This window comes from Triticum urartu, chromosome 1A, assembly GCF_056163025.1.
Source record: "Triticum urartu cultivar PI428250 chromosome 1A, HENAU_Tu73, whole genome shotgun sequence".
Lineage (NCBI taxonomy): Eukaryota > Viridiplantae > Streptophyta > Magnoliopsida > Poales > Poaceae > Triticum > Triticum urartu.
Genome location: NC_141873.1, coordinates 529838445 through 529858516, shown reverse-complemented (window position 1 = coordinate 529858516; position 20072 = coordinate 529838445). Strand labels below are relative to the sequence as shown.

The 20072-nt window shown below is 46.0% G+C and overlaps 2 protein-coding genes across 2 annotated transcripts; both read left to right on the top strand.

Moving 5' to 3' along the window:
* Window positions 1-332: 332 nt before the first annotated feature.
* LOC125533052 (uncharacterized) lies at window positions 333-12936 on the top strand. Its single transcript, XM_048696848.2, has 5 exons — window positions 333-514; window positions 594-880; window positions 970-1215; window positions 10669-10899; window positions 12400-12936. Exons 1-5 carry the CDS (start codon window positions 337-339, stop codon window positions 12934-12936), a joined length of 1479 nt encoding a protein of 492 aa, XP_048552805.2. The 5' UTR covers window positions 333-336.
* On the top strand, window positions 2793-4964 carry LOC147992261 (uncharacterized). The gene is made up of 2 exons (XM_087543050.1): window positions 2793-3094; window positions 3737-4964. The coding sequence occupies exons 1-2, from the start codon at window positions 2793-2795 to the stop codon at window positions 4962-4964; spliced, it is 1530 nt and encodes a 509-aa protein (XP_087399176.1).
* Window positions 12937-20072: the final 7136 nt, after the last annotated feature.

Genomic DNA, 20072 nt, shown 5'->3' with positions numbered 1-20072 from the left:
TCCTCCCAGAATCGCGTACTAATAAACTTTGTCCTATTAAACAAGGTCATTCTTGCTACTAGGATGGTTTATACATGCATGTGAAGCAGCATCGGGCGCCAGCTGCGAAACCAATAGCTGTTACATTTGCGTTTGCAGTTTGCTTCAGCTCGATCGATACAACCTGTAGGCAACACACTAGTGCATATACTGCAGAAACTTGACAGAGTAAATGCAAATATCTTCTATATTTATTCCACTGAGACCACCGGCCAGAATAAAGGCCGAATACCAATAAGGCCAGAGGCGCTGTGCTCTTCGCGTTGGCTGTAACTTTTGCTAGCTACGACGGTTTATATGTGTCCACACACCACAGTGTCATTGCAGTCGCGCGCTTTATGTATGTTCATTAATTCATACACTTGCACTTGGCACGCGTTAGCCGGTTCTCAACTTCTGTTCCACTTCCGCGCCGGCGAGGAGCGCTGTCCGTCGATGGGGGCCGCGGCTACGTCGGCCAACTCCGAGACAGCAGGTGACCTCTCCTCGCTGATGACGGCCGACTCTTGGCTCTTGATGCCTCTCTCCCGCTGATCTTATTCCCTTTGGTGAAGCCACGCGCGTGCATGACGGTCTCGTTGGCTGCGATGGCACGGGGTACCACGGGGAGAGCTTACCGCCGCCGGCGTCAGATCCGGACGGCCTGCGGCGCCGGGCGGCGAAGGAGAGGATAAGGGAGCGGATACTGCGCGAGGAGGTGGAGGCGATGGCGCTCGAGTTCGAGGTCCGGCGTGAGCTCATGGAAGAGCGCGCCAGTTTGCTCGCGCGGTTGGCCGGCGGGTCGGAAACTAGGGCAGCGCCGGCGGTGCCATCGCTGAAGACGGCGCCGATCGATCACCAGGTCTGCTGCTCTTCTCTGCTGTCCTCTCGAGGATTTCACCACGTGGATCTTTTTCATCACTTAACTATTGGAATATGTGTGTTGTTCAGTGTGTGCAGGTTGGATCCAAAGTAGACGTGTCTGCGGCCGTGCCAGCCAACAAGCGGAAAACCCCTCATGTCGCTGCTGCATCCGTTTCGGTGGCCACTGGCAGCAAGAAGCACAAGCCTGATCTGACTTGCACGGTGTGCAACATCACGGCAACCAGTGAGGTTGCCCTGCAAGAGCACCTCAGAGGGAAGAGCCACGTGAGGAAGGCCGGTAAACATGCGCAGCCTCACCCAGAGGAGGATGTGGTAATAAAATACATCATATATATACACTACCGGAACAGGGTGCTACCCCGATGGCCAAAACAATGCCGACGGCCACCGCCGGGTTCCTCGGAGATATGCCGACAACCTGGTCCTGGCCGTCGGCGTATCTAGGCCGTCGGGTTAGATGGAGCTAAGCCGACGGCACCCGTCGGCATAGAACGGCCGTCGGCCTATCTGCAAGTACGCCGACAGCTGCCGTCGGCTTACAAGGGCCGTCGGCATAGTGGTGGGCCCGGCGACCCCGCTGTTGACGGACGACTAACGTTGTCAGAGCTATGCCGACGGCCGAGGCGGGGGGCCGTCGGCATAGGTCCGCACGCCACGTCACCGATCCGGGCCGCACCGTCCAAAACATATGCCGACGGCTGCCGTCAGCATACCTGCCACGTCAGCGATCCGCGGCACGCCGCCCGCCGCCTAAAACCTGGCCGTCTCTATGCCGACGGCATAGGTAGACTTTTTTTTCATATATATTTTTTAAGCTTTTTTATGTATTATTATATCAACTAACATGTAGCATGTTAAATATAAACATACATATGAATATATATGTAGTTTGTATTTTTTTCATATATTATGAATATATATATATATAGTTTGTATTTTTTCGAGCACGTTAATAATGTGCGGTCATGTTCTTTTGAATATAGATCATTATATTTTATTAAAATCAAAAATAGCTATGCCGACAAAAGTTTTGTGGCGGTTGCAAATGCCCGACACCCGTCTCCAGAGTGTGACCCCCCTCACGTCCGCGGTGTGCCCCCCTCATGGACGGCGCCGGCACCTGGAGGGGGGAAACGGACGCGTCGTGTCTACACGGTGGATGTAGCTGTGCGTTTGGCCCGGATGTTGCTCCCGGGTGTCCCTACGGGCCGACCTGACACAACCGGGTGCAGAGGTCCACTGGTCAAAGACCGTCCGTGGGAAGTCAAAAGGCTAGATCTCGTGGTCAACCGCTCCACGGTTAGGCGGGACGGGGGCCCTGGGGGGTAGCAAAGCCACCGGAGCATCGTACCGGACCCTCATACATGCGAGGTGGTGTTGTTGCATGTCCAAAGAGGCGACACGCATCTCAGGGGCGTGGCCCCCCGAACGGATGGCGCCGCCGCCGGCACCTGGAGGGGGAAAACGGACGCATCGAGTCTACACGGAGGGGATGTAGCTGTCGGTTTGGCCCGGATGTTGCTCCCAGGTGTCCCTCTGAGCTGACCTGACACAACCGGGTGGAGAGGTCCACTGTTCAAAGCCTGTCCGTGGAAAGTCAAAGGGCTAGATCTCGTGGTCAACCGCTCTAGGGTTAGGCAGGACAGGACCAGCGGGACCGTGGTAGAGAGGATGTGATACGACAACGCGTTGCTGGTTATGAGGACGATGGGGTTAGAGACATGCTAGATGATGTCTTTGCTGCACAGCCGACACCTCCGTCACATTCAGCGAATGAACCGGAGGAGCCGGAGGAAACCGCAAAGGCCTTCCTGGAAATCTTGGCCTCGTCAAAGAAACCTCTCTATGAGGGTGCCAAGCTGTCTGTGCTGGATGCCATCTCGCAACTGATGGCAGTCAAGGCTGAGTACGGTTGTAGCCGAGGTTGCTTCAAAGCATTTCTGGGAGTATGGGCTAACAGCCTGCCTGAGGGCCATGAACTGCCGAAAACCATGTACGCTACGGAGAAAATCATGAAGGCGCTCTCGATGGACTATGAGAAAATACATGTTTGTCCAAAGAATTGCCTTTTGTTTAGGCATGAGTATGCGGATGACAAGTACTATAGGAAGTGCGGTTCCTCTCGGTATATTGAGGTGGTCGATAAGCATGGTCAGAAGCAGCAGCTAAAAATCCCTGTGAAGGTTCTTCGGTATCTTGATTTTATAAAAAGACTGCAGCGCCTTTTCATCACCGAGGAGTCTGCCAAAATGATGAAGTGGCACAAGGAAGGGAAAAGGTACAATCCAAAAAAAATTGTACATCCATCAGGAGGTGAAGCATGGAAGTCATTCGATATAGAGTACCCGGAGGAAGCAGCCGAGGCTGGGAATGTCAGAATTGCTATAACAGGTGATGGGTTCAATCCATATGGTATGTCGTCTAATCCATATAGCTGTTGGCCCGTATTTGTTATTCCGCTGAATCTCCCTCCTGGCGCCATAATGCAACGCAAGACCATGTTCCTGTCGCTTATAATTCCGGGGCCTGAATATCTGGGGAAGAATTTGAGTGTGTTTATGCAGCCGTTGGTGGATGATTTGCACCATTCTTGGTACTTCCCGAGGTTGACATACGACCGACATCTGCAGAAAAATTTCTTGATGAAAGTTTGGCTACAATATTGCATGCATGACTTTCCCGGTTATGCCTTGTTCTGCGGATGGTGTACAAGTGGAAAGATGCCTTGCCCAGTGTGCATGCAGGCCTTGATTTTCATTTGGCTGAAGAAGGGTGGCAAGTATGTTGCATTTGACCTACATCGACAGTTCCTCCCTCCAGACCATCCTGATAGGGAAGACAAGAAGAACTTCACAAAAGGCAAAGTTGTCCATGAAGTAAACGAGATTCCAACGTTTTCTGGTGCAGATGTGCTTGCTCAGATGAAAGCTCTTAAGCCTGCCGGTGAGGGGAAAGGAAAAGGCAAAGGCAAAGGCAAAGGCAAAGCCACAGCGAAGACGAGGGCGAGGGCAAAGGAAAAGGTAAAGGGAATTTTTTTTGAAGGATATGGTGAGACGCACAACTGGACTCACATTACCCCATTCACGCAGCTTCCCTATTTTAAGGACCTCAAACTTCCATACAACATAGACGTGATGCACACCAAAAAGAATGTCGCAGAGTCCCTTTTTCGCACGATCCTCAACATTCCTGATAAGACAAAGGATAATGTTAATGCTACAGTTGATCAACAGAATATTTGTGATAGACCACGTCTACACATGCAGCCTCCCATAGGCAGTCGAAAATCTTGGTTCAAGCCAGATGCTGACTTCGTACTTAAAAAGGATCATAAGATGGAGACATTCAAGTGGCTGAAACACGTCGTGAAGTTCACTGATGGTTATGCGTCGAATATAAGTAAGGGGGTCAATCTTTCAACGGGCAGAGTGACCGGGCTCAAGAGTCATGACTATCATGTATGGATTGAGCGGATTATGTCGGTGATGGTTCGGGGCTATGTCCCCGAGCGTGTCTGGCGTGTGCTTGCGGAGTTAAGCCATTTCTTCCGCACGCTTTGTGCTAAAGAGGTATGTCCTGAGAAGATAAAAGAAATGCATAAGAAGGCGCCGGAGTTGATATGCAAGCTAGAGAAGATCTTCCCGCCAGGCTTCTTTACCCCGATGACACATCTCCTTTTGCACCTCCCGAACGAGGTATTGTTGGGGGGCCCTGTGCAGAATCGTTGGCAGTACGGCCCTGAGAGACAGAACAAGCATCTGAGACAGAAATGTGGAAACAAAGCTAAGATTGAAGCTTCCATAGCTGAGGCAGTTATCCTAGAGGAGGTGGCAAACCTCAGGACAGCCTACTATCCGGACCATGTTCCCACGTTGCACAATAAGGTGTCTCGATACAATACAGAAGAACCCAAGTATAAACCCAAGTTGCCTCTATTCATCGGGCAAGGTGGTAGGGCTGGATGCTCGAAACCTTATCTCATGCCACGAGATGAGTGGGAGGATGTCATGTTCTATATCTTGCACAACATCAAGGAAGTTGAGGATGAGTGGATGAGGTAATACCTTTGCACCATTCTTTCAGTCAATTCGTTATGTTCACTTTGCCTAGTTCTTATACCACTTTTCTTATTGTAGTCGATTCGTTGAAGAAGAATGGACGGGAATGCTGCCTCCTACTGAAGCGGAGGCACTTGCTCTTCTCCGAAAGGGTGCTGATGGAAGGAAAAATTTCGTTGCGTGGTTCATGGAGAAAGTATTTTTTCACACTTTCAATTAAACTCATGCACCCTATAATTTCAATTAAACTCATGCACCCTATAATTTCAATTAAACTTGTAGGGAAATGATCCGACCGAATCAATGGATGAAGAATTGAGATGGGTTTCCATGGGTTTTGATCCTGTCGTCATGACATGCGAAAAGTATGATGTGAATGGGTATCGCTTCCATACAGAGGAGCACCAGAACAGTCGGCCTGATCCCAAAACCATAAATACCGGAGTCTTCACTCAAGGAGATAATAAAGTAGATTACTATGGAAGGGTAGGAAAAATATACGAGCTTACATTCAAACGTGGCCGCGAACACCTAAGTCTCACTGTGTTCAAATGCAGATGGTTCGACCCCAAAAAGGGTCTGAGACATACGCCTTCTGTTGGTTTAGTTGAAGTTAAACCATCAACCGTCTACGCCAGAGCTGATCTCTTTATCGCCGCTACCCAGGCCACACAAGTATATTATCTGCCTTACCCATGCCAGAAAGAGTACCTAAAGGGTTGGGAAGTTGTGTTCAAGGTGTCGCCGCATGGTAAGCTACCGGACCCGAACGATGATGATTACTACAACATAAACCCCATGGCATACGAGGGAGTGTTCTATCAAGAGGAACATGATGGCGTGGTCTGAAACAACGAGGGTGATGACTTGGGTTATGTTGACCTGGACCCAAACGACGACGACGCACAGATTGATGGTGAGGCAGTTGTGAATCAAAGAGACATAATTATGCTTGAAAAGTTAAATGAAGACGCTGACGATGAGGAAGAGCCTCCACCTCTGTCATACAACGAAGAAGATATGCGTGATAGTGATGATGAGACCGGTCCACAAATAGATTACAATAGTGATGATTCATATGGGTTCTAGAAAATGTAAGTTCTTTTAATGATCATTACAATAGTATGCTTAATGTGCTCTTCTGGTATTAATGTTTTTCCTATATGCTTGTTTAATCGATATCCTTACTAATTGTTTATTCTCTTCTCAATGCAGGTTTGCTAATCATGAGCAAGTCCAGTGGCGCTAGTTTCCTCAGTAAATTTAAAGGACTTACTCGGAGTGGACGAGCCCACAAGGTTCCCTCCCGACTACGCGAGGATGACACCTCACAGGGAGGTGGAGGGGTCGGGGGAGGAGACCCTAGAGGAGGAGGCGGTGGGGGGAGATCCCCTAGAGGAGGAGGAGGCGGTGGGGGGAGAGCCCCTAGAGGAGGAGGAGGTGGGGGGAGAGGCAGCCGGGGCAAAAAACTCCGGGCCATGTCTGAAATAGGAGGGTCTTCTTCGATGCCCTCCTATACAGAGGCACCTTCTGAGTCTGAGGAGGAGGAGTATGTTCCTGATGGTGAGGAGGAGGAGGCCGAGGAGGAGGGTGAGGAGGAGGGCGAGGAGGGTGGAGGGGAGGTTGATCCCGCGTTGTGGGGTGACTTGCCATCGGGTGCTCCGCAGGGGTGGCTGCGTGGTAATGCCGGACTACCTACACCACCTTCTATCGAGGAGCACAAGTGGCTCATTCAACCTGTGGGGACAGAGTAAGTGCCTCTCAATCATATTTTCAACACATGACAATATTTTCTTATTGTACACATGGCAATCATTTGATTCTTTTGCAGAAACTGGATCCTTTGCGGAAAGGGCCGTAAACCGAATGGCCTTATCACTGTCCTGTTGAAGGAGTTTTGGCCTGGCCTATTCTGCCCGCGGCCAGACAGGGACACGCAACAGCGGGTTTTGGCCACGAGCTGGGCCCACTACGAGGCTTGCAGCAACGCGGAGTACGGGACGGCCGCTAAGGCCGTGATCACCAAATTTTGGGTAAGTTCTCTTCTGAATCACTTGTCTTCAGTTTCGTTCATAGTTTATCATTGAATCACTCAACTCATGCCTTGTTTGCTTCTGGTTTATGCATGATTGCAGCAACTCTATAGAGTTCTTGACGAGCACAAGGCCAGAGCCGACGTGGTCTTGCTTGCGGCCGCGAAGAAGAAAGCTCGTCAGTTGCAGTACGAGGTGCGCTGGGTTGCCGTCTCGCAGTACTACCACTACTACCTGCACCAAAAGATGACCAAAACTCAAGTGCAGAAGCTATGACTTACCTTGAACAGGGAGCAGTTCATGATGGTAACTAATACTAACTTTTCATTGTTTCAAGCAGTCAACTATATGTTTCGTGCTCACATGTCATGCTTCCAAAATTTGCATAGGTTGTTCCTCGTTGGTGCTATGGAAGGCATGACGGATGTGCGAGTTTGGTGGATAGGTGGCTCGGCGCCGATGCAGAGTTTGTTGCCAAGAGCATCAAGGCCCGGGCTAACCGTGGAGACGACGGGACACACGGCCAAGGAAACAGGAACCGCTGGGGCTTCAAGGCCATGAAGGTATATCTATGTGCATGATGCATTTTTGTTCTTTTTTACCGTCATGTTCTTATGTATGGCTGACTTCTATTTAACGTTGTAGGAGGACAAGTTGAAGAGGCCGCTCTCAGACATGGAGTCATGGAAGCTGGCCCCTGAGCGGAGTCATCGCAAGGAGGGCGAGAGCCAGTACTACGGCAAGACCGAGGAGCACCTGGGGTCTTACATTCATCACTATCAGGAGTTGCATCCGGATGTTCCTGTTGCTGAGGTCGCCCAGTCTCAGATCGACGACACGGCGGTGGTGGCCATCCAGGGGAAGAAGAATGGCCGGTATCCGTGTTTCGACGGCTTGATCACTCCTTCGATCTCGTACACACGGCTTCGGGCTACCAACCCGAGCCAGTTAGAGAGTACGGGGCGTTCACAGACTCCCTTAGCCCGCCAGCATGCTGTAAGTACTTCCTCTTTATCTTTTTCTATCTAGCATTCTCAGTTTATTTTCAGCATTGCTCACTTAGAAACAACCTAAATTATGTAGGCATATAAGGAGTTTGTCGAGCATAGGAATCTCGAGGTGCGGGAGTACTTGAAACGAGTGAAGGCAAACGATGATTACAATCGTCAGATGATGACGGTTAGTTTTGCCCTCTTAAAACCAAGCGAAATTTTTGCACTTTCATTCCTTCTGATCTTCTAGTTTGCTTGTTTAACTAACATTCAGGCTATGTTGGCGTCTTGGACTAACCGCACAGATCCACCACAAATGGGACCCCCACCACCACCTGCGGGAGAACCCCCACACGTGCCCACGTTCGATGAATGGGTGGCACTAGGCAGTGATGGTCCGGTTAGTACATTTGCCTAACTACTGGCAAACTAGTTCTCGTTCATGAAACACTATCATATCATATTTACCGTTAGAATCTTTTCTGAAACATGTAGGGGACCGGTGGCTCGACTCCTGCTCCGTCGACCCCAGTCACTCCGATCTGGCAGAGTGGTGGCGGCCGCGATGGCGGTTTTGGCGGAGGTGGTGGTGGTTTTGGCGGAGGAGGTGGTGGTTTTGGCGGAGGTGGTCTTGCTTGATGATTCCGTGCATGTGGCCATCGTGCCATGCCTTTCATATTCCTACTTTTATGATGTTTCATGTCTTGCACTACTTTTATGTTCATGAACTTCCGTCGGTGATGATCTTTAGATGATGTGATGAACTTGAGTATGTTTAGATGATGATGGTGAACTTGAGTATGTTTAGATGAACTTGAGTATGTTTACATGATGAATTGTCATATTTCTGCATAATTTCATATTGTTCTGTTTTCAAATGCTGTCAAATGAATCGGAAAAGAGAAAACAGGGGAAAAAACTATGCCTACGGCAAAGCCGTCGGCATATATACGCCCAGGAGTTACCAGGGCTTGCCACGTGGCACATCTATGCCTACAGCAAAGCCGTAGGCATAGCTGAAAATCTATGCCGGCGGCTTTGCTGTAGGCATAGCCCTGCTGCCAGGAGGAACCAGGAGATGACACGTGGCAAAGATATGCCTACGGCAAAGCCGTCGGCATAGATTCATCTATGCCTACGGCTTTGCTGTAGGCATACCCCTGCCACCAGGAGTACCACGGGTTGCCACGTGGCAGAGGTATGCCGACGGCTTTGCCGTCGTCATAGCTCGGCGACGTGGCATTGCGTGATTCGTCAGCGCTTTTGACGGCGCCGTCCGTTGCCGTCAGATGAAAAACACTGCCGACGACTATACTATGCCGACGGCTGACGTCAGGCCGTCGGCATAGGCCCCTATGCCGAAAGCTATACTATGCCGACGGTCTGACAAGACTACGTTGACGACATCTACGCCGACGGGCCTATGCCGACGGCAACCGTAGGCATAGATCTATGCCGACGGCCTAGGGGCCTATGCCGACGGCCCGTGGCCGTAGGCATAGACCGCGAGTCCGGTAGTGATACACATTTCAGTTTTATCTAGTCTCGTATTCGGACTGGAATTAAGAAGAATGTAAAATATATGTTTCATTGCGATATCCATATCTGATTGGTCGAACTAACATGCTCTTTAGGTGAAAAAAGATAGAATAATGGTCAAGTGTGCTATATATATATATATGGGTAATGCTATTCTAAGCTTGAGTGTAGAAAAGCTTATTCTACACCCTAGTAACGTTATGTACAAAATCTAGTAAAACACTATATAAAATGTAGTAATTTTGAAATAAAATTTTTACTATCCAAGTTATTGATTTACTACATTGTCAAAAAAATTACTACGTTTTATATGCCACGTTACTATATTTTGTATAGAGCGTTACTAGGGTTGTAGAATAAGCTATTCTACACTCAAGCTTAGAATAGCGTTACCATAGGGTAACGCTATTCTAAGCTTGAGTGTAGAATAGCTTATTCTACACTCCTATTAACGCTCTATAAAAAATATGTATAGGGGGGATTGACTATTCGTCACCTTGAGTGACGAATAGTTATTCACCACCCCCTCTATTTTAAAATCAATGCACTGTAATTTTATGTTTAGTACATTTTTGACTTATTTCATACGTAATAACAAAATATATAATCACCGTAAAAAATATTTTATATTACGTAAAATTACAAACGTAAAAATATAATGTAAAATATACATAAAATGCAATTTTTCTGATCTAATGATCTATATTTTTGTTTTTTATACCAAATTCTACGTAGTGAATCGACATGAATGTAACTATTTGTATTACATATGTAATTTATTTATGAAACAATCGTAAGATTACCTCGGTGAAGAATAACTTATTCTGCATCCTGGGTGATGAATAATAACACTATATATGATGTTAAAAGCATCATACTATCTCCAAATCAAACCCACCTGAATTGGGTTTCCATTTGCACTAGCCTTACAGTATATATGAATTCATGTTTGTTTTCCTATGAATGAAAGATACGCATGCTTGTGCGTATCCTAGAAAAAAGAATACATGAACACGTATTTGGTCTGGGCTTGAGTCCATAGTCCAGACCACTGCAATTCTTTTTTTATTCTATATCTACAGAGAGACATAAGATTATTTCTTATATGTGTCAAAGAATTGACCGGTTTTGGGTTTGTTGCAGTTCAGCTTGAAGGTAAATGGGTCGCCAGCCTTACCAGCCAAGGGGGAAAACCCTGGTGTTGTTGTCGCTTCGATGGCTCCTGCTGAAAAAAGTTGTGACAACTTGGGTTTGAACTGCATTGTCTGCGGCATCACAGCAAGTAGTCAGAAGAACATGCAAGATCACCTCAAAGGGAAAATTCATATGAGGAAGACTGACATGCTCGCGCAGCCCAATCCTAAGGAGAATGAGGTAAGGAATATGGTTTGGACTTTGCCAACACTACCCAAATTGAACAAAACAACATATGTGTTTTACGGTAGCATGGTTAACTATAATATTCTTCTTTCCAACTCATTTATTGACCACAGTACTGCCTCCTTACAAATATGTAACACCCCCTCAAACTTTGAGCCTAACTTTGACTACAAATTTGACTAATAAAATCTGAGTTGTATGCCACAAAAAATATATCACTGATTTTGTATCTGGAAGAAGTTATAAATGCTATAGCTTTTGTGGCATATAGCTGACATTTTATTAGTCAAATTTATTGTTTAAGCTAGGCTCAAAGTTGGAGGCGGTCTTATATGCTTGAAAGTAGGTATTATTCTGATCGTATTAGTGTAGAATGCTGTTTCTTTTGTATACAAAAGGGCCCGAACTGCAAATCCAGTAATAATACAAGGCCAAAGTGTATCACAATTTCTGGAACATATATAAAGAGGCCTCAAAGACTATTTAAGCATGATTGCGGAAAAACCAATTTTATATGTTCTTACAAATGTCTTTGGTGCTAATTTCTAGTCTAGTAAAGTCTTTGCATTCTTCCATTATCTTTGAACATTAAGAGGCGTGAGATGCATGGGAGCTTGCGAGAAGGGATTTTCTAAACCTAGGGACATATGAACCCTATAGCCTTATACGGCTAAAAAATATTGTAGAAGTTTGATAAAATACCAAATAAATCATGCTCATAGAGGATGGGTACAAGTATATGCATCTAAAATTCAAAACTTAAATATGACCTGTAACTTACACCGTTCCTTGTTCATCTAGGTCTCATACAGTCATTTAAGTTTTATAAAGTTTGCACGCGCATACTTGTATCCATCCCTAATTGCGTGATTTATGTCATAATTTTCTTAATCTTATGCGCATATTTTTAGGGTATATAAGGTTCAGATGTACTCCCTTCATTCCATGATTCTTGTCTTGCTTTAAGTTCAAAAACATAGATTCATCGTCAATGCCACTTCAAAAACTTGGTATTTCAGGAAATTCCACTATCGATGTTGCAGCGAGGGACGTGCCACCAGTGTCTTTCCAAGTTTTGTGCTAGTGCCATCTCAGTCCCTTTCCTGTCAATCTCTCCTTCTGTGGCCATATGATGTTTTGGTTTTGCACCGTCCCTTCAAACGGTTCAAATCGATCAACCTTGTTAGGTTTGATCCGACATTATATTTTGACATCTTGTCATTTATCAAGGCGTGATCAGGAAAAACCAGGCAAGGTTGATCGATTTGAACGGTTTGAAAAGACAGCAAAACATGAAACATCGCATGGTCAGAGAAGGAGGGAGTGATAGAAAAGGGACTAAGATGGCGCTAGCACAAAGCTATGAAAACATTAGTGGCATATGTCTGAATACACCATTTTTGTTACAATGAGGGATTTTGCCTCTGTTCTTCCTCGGGTCTCCATAACCTAAACGAGTGTCTGCTTAGTGGAGTTTGTGTTTTTTTCATGCAGGTCTGCTCAAAACCAAATGCATCAGCAGCCGTGCTACCGGCCAAGCAGAAGAACTCCGACGTTGCCCCTGCCTCATCAACCCTTTCAGCTGGGCCAAGCAGCAAGAATCAGAAGCAAGACTTGACCTGCACGGCGACCAGCAAGAAGGGCGTGCAGGCTCACCTCAAAGGGCATGCAGGTGCAGAGGCCGGAGATGGTGCTGCCAAAGCTGAAGAACAAGAGAAAGCTGATGTCGAGGAAGAGGGAGCCGTGGAGATCGACGGAGGCCCCGTCGTGACCGGCGAGGAGTATTACATCAAGGCGGAGGGCAAGCTGTTCGTCACACTGCGCCAGGTTGACGACAGCCTCTCGTGTGGTCTGTGTGCCGTGCACGGCTGTGACAAACGTGGCATGATCAATCACATCTACACCAGGGACCACTGGCGCAGAGCCAGTCTCGCCGAGGAGAAGGGGGCATCGGAGGCAGCGCTAGAGGCGGTGAGCAAAGATGGCGACGGCGTCCCAGTCACCGACGGAGAGGCTCATGTCGACAACTAATGGCAGCCGTGCATGACTATATATGCATGGGACGGCGGTGTGTGCTGAACTTTGTAGTAGTGTACTGTATGTGTATATGGGCTATTGAGACTCCAGTACAATTGTTGAGCCCTTGTGTGGGTTTGTGAGAGAGCTTGAAACTATCTAAGCATTTCCTGCCAGTACAACTTGTTTTAGACTTCAAGTATAATTTCCTTCCAAGTATTTCCTACCAGTATCTTTTGCTAGTATTTAACTTGTCAAATCAGACATGAAACTCAAGAATCATAGCTTTTGGCTGTTGAAAGATCCCCAGGAGATACAGCGACCATGTCACTACCGGGCATAGGCCATATACGGGTATACACCTATGCCGACGGCTGCCATCGGCATAGGCCCGTCGGCGTCGATCTCGACGGCGTAGTCTTGTCATTCCGTCGGCATAGAGATGTATGCCGACGGTATCCGTACAGCCGTCGGCATAGAAATGCTGTCGGCACAGAAAACCACCAGACGGCAGCTGACAGCGCCATCACCGAGCATGACCAACCAGAGGAGGCCACGTGACAAGGATAAGCTGACGGCCCTGGCTGTGGGCTTATCCTTGCCACATGGCCTCCTCTAGTTGCTTCTGGCAAAGGGGTATGCTGACGGCCTGGCCGTCGGCATACCCTGACCACGTGGCGGTCTCTGGTTGTTTCTAACAGCGGGATATGCCGACGGCCAGGCCGTCGGCATACACCTGCCACGTGGCGGCCTCTGGCTTCTCCTAGGCGTGTCATAGTTCTGTTCTATTTTTTAAATAGGCTTTGTTTTGCATTTTCCATTCAAATTGACAACATTTGAATTCACATCAAACCATATTTAGACAGAAATATGAAAGATCGTCAACATCATCATCTAAAGATCATCAACATCATCATCATCATCGAAACTTCATGAACATAAGTATGAGACACGGACATCATCATCGTCATATAAAGAACGCTAAGAAGTACGAAACATGGAAAGTATTGCAAGACATGGAACACATCATCGGCCAAGACTAGGATCATCGCCGTGAGCACCGCCAAGACCAGCACCACCTTGCCAAATCAGAGAGACTGGGCTCTCTGAAGCCGGAGTCGAGCCACCAACACCAGTTGGAAAAACCGATGATGCTAACCATGGGGGCCAATATTTGAAAAGAGATTGCAAGGGTAAATATGATAGTATTGAATCAATGAGAACTAGTTGGTGAATAGTTAGGCAATGTACTAACCGGAGTCCCACCGCCTAGTGAGACCCATTCATCGAACATGGGCACGTATGGGGGTTCTCTAGAAGGTGGTGGTGGGGGGTCCCATTGATGGTGGATCCATGTGGTTTTGCATACACGAGAACATAGTCTGGATGTTAGTTAACCACGCAAACACGAAGGTCAGAAGAAATGAAAGCGCAAAATTTAGCTTGGTTCTAAGTGGGCAAAACTAACCATCATCATCCGACGGTTGTAATCCTCGTTTGCCTTTACTCGTTGCAAGTACTCCCGCACCTCGACATGCTTAAGCTCGACAAAGGCCTGCTGTGCCTAAAAAATTTAGGTTGTTTGTAAGTGATCAATGCTGAAAATAAAGTGAGAAAGTGAGAAAAAACAAGATAAGGGGGGAAATACTTACAGCATGTTGGCTGGCTAAGCTAGGCTGCGAACGGCCCGTACTGCTGCTCGGGCTCGGGTTGGTAGCTCGAAGTCGTGTGTAGGAGATAGAAGGAGTGATCAAGCCATCGAAGCACGGGTAGCGGCCATGGTACTTCAGCTGAATGGCCACCACCGCCGTCTCGTTAAGCTGAGACTGGACGACATCAGGAGCATGCGGACCAGGATGCAACCTCTCAAACGACTCCTTGTAAGACTCTAGGTTCTCCTCGGTATTGCCGTAGTACTCGCTCCCGCCTTCTTGCGCTTACTCCGTGCATGTGCCAGCTTCCACGATTCCATGTCTGAGAGCGGCTTCTTCAACTTGTCCTCCTGCAATATCAAATAGAAGTTAGCCATACATAAGAACATGATGGTAAAAAGAAGAAAAAGAATGCATCATGCATATAGATATACCTTCATGGCCTTGTAGCCCAAGTGGTTCCTGTTTCCTTGGCCGTGTGTTCCGTCTTTTCCACGGTTAGCCCGGTTCTTGCTGCTCTTGGCAGAAAGCTCTGCATCGTGACTGAGCCACCTATTCACCAAACTCGCCCATCCCTCATCCTTTCCGTAGCACCAAGTAGGAATAACCTAAATAATGGAAGCATGACATGTCATCACAAAACAATGAAATTGACTGTTTATATGTCGGAATGAAAAGTATGTAATACTTACCTTCATGTATTGCTCCTTGTTCAAGGTTTGGAATCAAAAGTATGTAATACTTACCTTCATGTACCGCTCCTTGTTCAAGGTAAGTCATTGCTTTTGTGCTTCTTTCTTGCTCATATTTTGATGAAGGTAGTTATGGTAGTAGTGCGAGATGGCAACCCAGCGCACCTCGTATTGCATCTGGCGAGCTTTCTTCCTCACAGCCGCCAGTAAGAACACGTCGGCTCTGGCCTTGTGCTCCTCAATTACCCTATAGAATTGCTACAATCATGCATAAAACCAGAATCAAACAAGGCATGAGTTGAGTGATTCGATGATAAAATATGAAAAAAAACCTCAAGACAAGTGATTCTGAAGAGAACTTACCCAAAAATTTGTGATCACGGCCTTAGCGGCCATTCCGTACTCCGCGAGGCTGGCAGCCTCGTAGTGGTCCCAGGTCGTGGCCGAAATCCACAGCTCCGGCTCCTTGTCTGGCCGCGGGCAGAATAGGCTCGGCCAAAAAACCTTTAACTGGACAGTGATAATGCTGTTCGGTTTACGACCCTTTTTGCATGAACGTTCCAATTACTCCAAACGAATCAAAAAATTCTAATATACTGAAAAACAAAAACATACTGCATATTCATAATCTATGGAAAATTCTACCCCAAATCGATATATAATTTGTTTATGTTAAGTATAGAATGGTCAGCTTCAAATTAATCAAATTTTAGCTTTACAAAAATTGAATAAAAATGTAGAGAACATATAATATATATGCCTAAGGCAAGGCCGTCGGCATATGTGGCACGTGGTGCCGACAGTGGAAAGAAGACATATAATATCTATGTCGATAGCCTGTCGCCGGGGCCGTCGGTATAGATTTGACGGCGTCGGCCTGCCGTCTGTATCCGTGTCGGCGGCCGATATATACCGGTGGCCGCTGTCGGCATACAAGGAGGTATTCCGACGACCTATCTATGCCTACACCAAGCACAGGAGACCGCAAGGTGGAGAACCGTGCGAATCGTGTCGGGCTTAACAACCGGAGCGAAGGTGTCGGTGAAGTCGATACCAGCACGTTGCTGAAGGAAATATGCCCTAGAGGCAATAATAAAGTTATTATTTATTTCCTTATTTCATGATAAATGTTTATTATTCATGCTAGAATTGTATTAACCGGAAACATAATACATGTGTGAATACATAAACAAACAGAGTGTCACTAGTATGCCTCTACTTGACTAGCTCGTTGATCAAAGATGGTTAAGTTTCTTAACCATAGACATGAGTTGTCATTTGATTAACGGGATCACATCATTAGGAGAATGATGTGATTGACTTGACCCATTCCATTAGCTTATCACTTGATCGTTTAGTTTGCTGCTATTGCTTTCTTCATGACTTATACATGTTCCTATGACTATGAGATTATGCAACTCCCGTTTACCGGAGGAACACTTCGTGTGCCACCAAACGTCACAATGTAACTGGGTGATTATAAAGGTGCTCTACAGGTGTCTCCGAAGGTACTTGTTGGGTTGGCGTATTTCGAGATTAGGATTTGTCACTCCGATTGTTGGAGAGGAATCTCTGGGCCCACTCGTTAATGCACATCACTATAAGCCTTGCAAGCATTGCAACTAATGAGTTAGTTGCGGGATGATGTATTACGGAACGAGTAAAGAGACTTGCCGGTAACGAGATTGAACTAGGTATTGAGATACCGATGACCGAATCTCGGGCAAGTAACATACCGATGACAAAGGGAACAACGTATGTTGTTATGCGGTCTGATAACCCACAAGTATAGGGGATCAAAACAGTTTTCGAGGTTAGAGTATTCAACCCAAATTTATTGATTCGACACAAGGGAAGCCAAAGAATATTCTCAAGTATTACCAGCTGAGTTGTCAATTCAACCACACCTGGAAACTTAATATCTGCAGCAAAGTGTTTAGTAGCAAAGTAATATGATAGTAGTGATAACGGTAGCAAAAGGTAACAACAGTAAAAGTAATGTTTTTTTTATTTTGTAGCGATGATAGCAATAGGAACGGAAAAGTAAATAAGCGAAGAACAATATATGGAAAGCTCGTAGGCAATGGATCGGTGATGGAGAATTATGCCGGATGCGGTTCATCATGTAACAGTCATAACCTAGGGTGACACAGAACTAACTCTAGTTCATTGATATAATGTAGGCATGTATTCCGAACATAGTCATACGTGCTTATGGAAAAGAATTTGCATGACATCTTTTGTAATACCCTCCCATGGCAGCGGGGTCCTTACGGAAACTAAGGGATATTAAGGCCTCCTTTTAATAGAGAACTGGAACAAAGCATTAACACATAGTGAATACATGAACTCCTCAAACTACGGTCATCACCGGTAAGTATCCCGATTATTGTCACTTCGGGGTTAACGGATCATAACACATAATAGGTGACTATGGACTTGCAAGATAGGATAAAGTACACTCATATATTGATGAAAACATAATAGGTTCAGATCTGAAATCATGGCACTCGGGCCCTAGTGACAAGCATTAAGCATAGCAAAGTCATAGCAACATCAATCTCAGAACATAGTGGACACTAGGGATCAAACCCTAACAAAACTAACTCGATTACATGATAGATCCCACCAACCCATCACCGTCCAGTAAGCCTACGATGGAATTACTCACGCACGGCGGTGAGCATCTTAAAATTGGTGATGGAGGATGGTTGATGATGACGATGGCGATGGATTCCCCTCTCCGGAGCCCCGAACGGACTCCAGATCAGCCCTCCCGAGAGATTTTAGGGCTTGGCGGCGGCTCTATATCGTGAAACGTGATGAATTATTCTCTCTGATTTTTTTCTCCCCGAAACTCTATATGTGGAGATGGAGTTGGAGTCGGAGAGGCAACAGGGGACCCACAAGGTAGGGGGGCGTGCCCTAGGGGGGCAGGTGCGCCCCCACCCTCGTGGCAAGGTGGTGGCCCCCTGGCCTTCATCTTTGGTAGGTATTTTTCTTATTTTCTGAAAAGTGTCTCCGTGAAGTTTCAGGTCATTCCGAGAACGTTTGCTCCTGCACATAAATAACACCGTGGTAATTCTACTGAAAACAGCGTCAGTCCGAGTTAGTTCCATTCAAATCATGCAAGTTAAAGTCCAAAACAAGGGCAAAAGTGTTTGTAAAAGTAGATACGTTGGAGATGTATCAACTCCCCCAAGCTTAAACCTTTGCTTGTCCTCAAGCAATTCAGTTGACAAAGTGAAAGTGATAAAGAAAAACTTTTACAAACTCTATTTGCTCTTGTTGTTGTAAATATGTAAAGCGAGCATTCAAGTTTTCAGCAAAGATTATAACTAACCACATTTCCAATAACGCGTAGGTCTCAAGTTTACTCATATCAATAGCATAATCAACTAGCGAGCCATAATAATAAAACTCGGATGACAACACTTTCTCAAAACAATCATAATATGATATAACAGGATGATATCTTGCTAGCCCTTTCTGAGACCACAAAACATAAATGCAGAGCACCTTTAAAGACCAAGGACTGAGTAGACATTGTAATTCATGGTAAAAGAGATCCAGTCAAGTCACACGCAATGTAAACTAATAGTAATGAATGCAAATGACAGCGGTGCTCTCCAACTGGTGCTTTTTAATAAGAGGATGATGACTCAACATAAAAGTAAATAGATAGGCCCTTCGCAGAGGAAAACAGGGATTCGTAGAGGTGCCAGAGCTCGGTTTTGAAACAGAGGTGAATAATATTTTGAGCGGTATACTTTCATTGTCAACATAACAACCAAGAGATGGCGATATCTTCCATGCTACACACATTATAGGCGGTTCCCAAATAGAATGGTAAAGTTTATACTCCCCCTTCCACCACAAGCATCAATCCATAGCTTGCTCGAAACAACGAGTGCCTCCAACTAACAAGAGTACCAGGGGGAGTTTTGTTTGCAATTATCTTGATTTAGTTTGCATAAGGCATGGGACTGGCATCCCGGTGACCAGCCATTTATCTCGTGAGTGAGGAGCGGAGTCCACTCCTCTTGAGAATAACCTGCCTAACATGAGCTATTCGAGCATACAACCCTAGTTGATACATGAGCTATTCGAGCATACAAAACAGGATATTTATTTGAAGGTTTAGAGTTTGGCACATACAAATTTACTTGGAACAGCAGGTAGATACTGTATATAGGTAGGTATAGTGGACTCATGTGGAATAACTTTGAGGTTTAAAGGGATTCGATGCACAAGCAGTATACCCGCTTAGTACAGGTGAAGGCTAGCAAAAGGCTTGGAAGCGACCAGCTAGAGAGCGACAACAGTCATGAACATGCATTAAAATTAATCAACACCGAATGCAAGCATGAGTAGGATATAATCTACCATGAACATAAATATCGTGAAGGCTATGTTGATTTTGTTTCAACTACATGCGTGAACATGTGCCAAGTCAAGTCACTTAAATCATTCGGAGGAGGATACCACCCTATCATACCACATCATAACCATTTTAATAGCATGTTGGCACGCAAGGTAAACCATTATAACTCATAGCTAATCAAGCATGGCACAAGAAACTATGATCTCTAGTTGTCATTGCAAACATGTTTATTCATAATAGGCTGAATCAGGAACAATGAACTAATCATATTTACAAAAACAAAACAGGTCGAGTTCATACCAGCTTTTCTCATCTCAGCCAGTACATCATATATCATCATAATTGCCTTTCACTTGCACGACCGAATAGTGTGAACAATAATAATAGTGCACGTGCATTAGACTAAGCTGGAATCTGCAAGCA

What these genes read in the sequence shown, in the direction of transcription:
- LOC125533052 (XM_048696848.2), top strand. Translation starts at nt 337, where the DNA reads ATGTGTCCACACACCACAGTGTCATTGCAGTCGCGCGCTTTATGTATG. An exon ending in CGGCGCCGATCGATCACCAG is followed by an intron (nt 881 to 969) that starts GTCTGCTGCTCT and finishes TGTGTTGTTCAG; the next exon opens with TGTGTGCAGGTTGGATCCAA. An exon ending in CCAATCCTAAGGAGAATGAG is followed by an intron (nt 10,900 to 12,399) that starts GTAAGGAATATG and finishes TTTTTCATGCAG; the next exon opens with GTCTGCTCAAAACCAAATGC.
- LOC147992261 (XM_087543050.1), top strand. Translation starts at nt 2,793, where the DNA reads ATGGCAGTCAAGGCTGAGTACGGTTGTAGCCGAGGTTGCTTCAAAGCA. An exon ending in ATCCCTGTGAAGGTTCTTCG is followed by an intron (nt 3,095 to 3,736) that starts GTATCTTGATTT and finishes CCATCCTGATAG; the next exon opens with GGAAGACAAGAAGAACTTCA.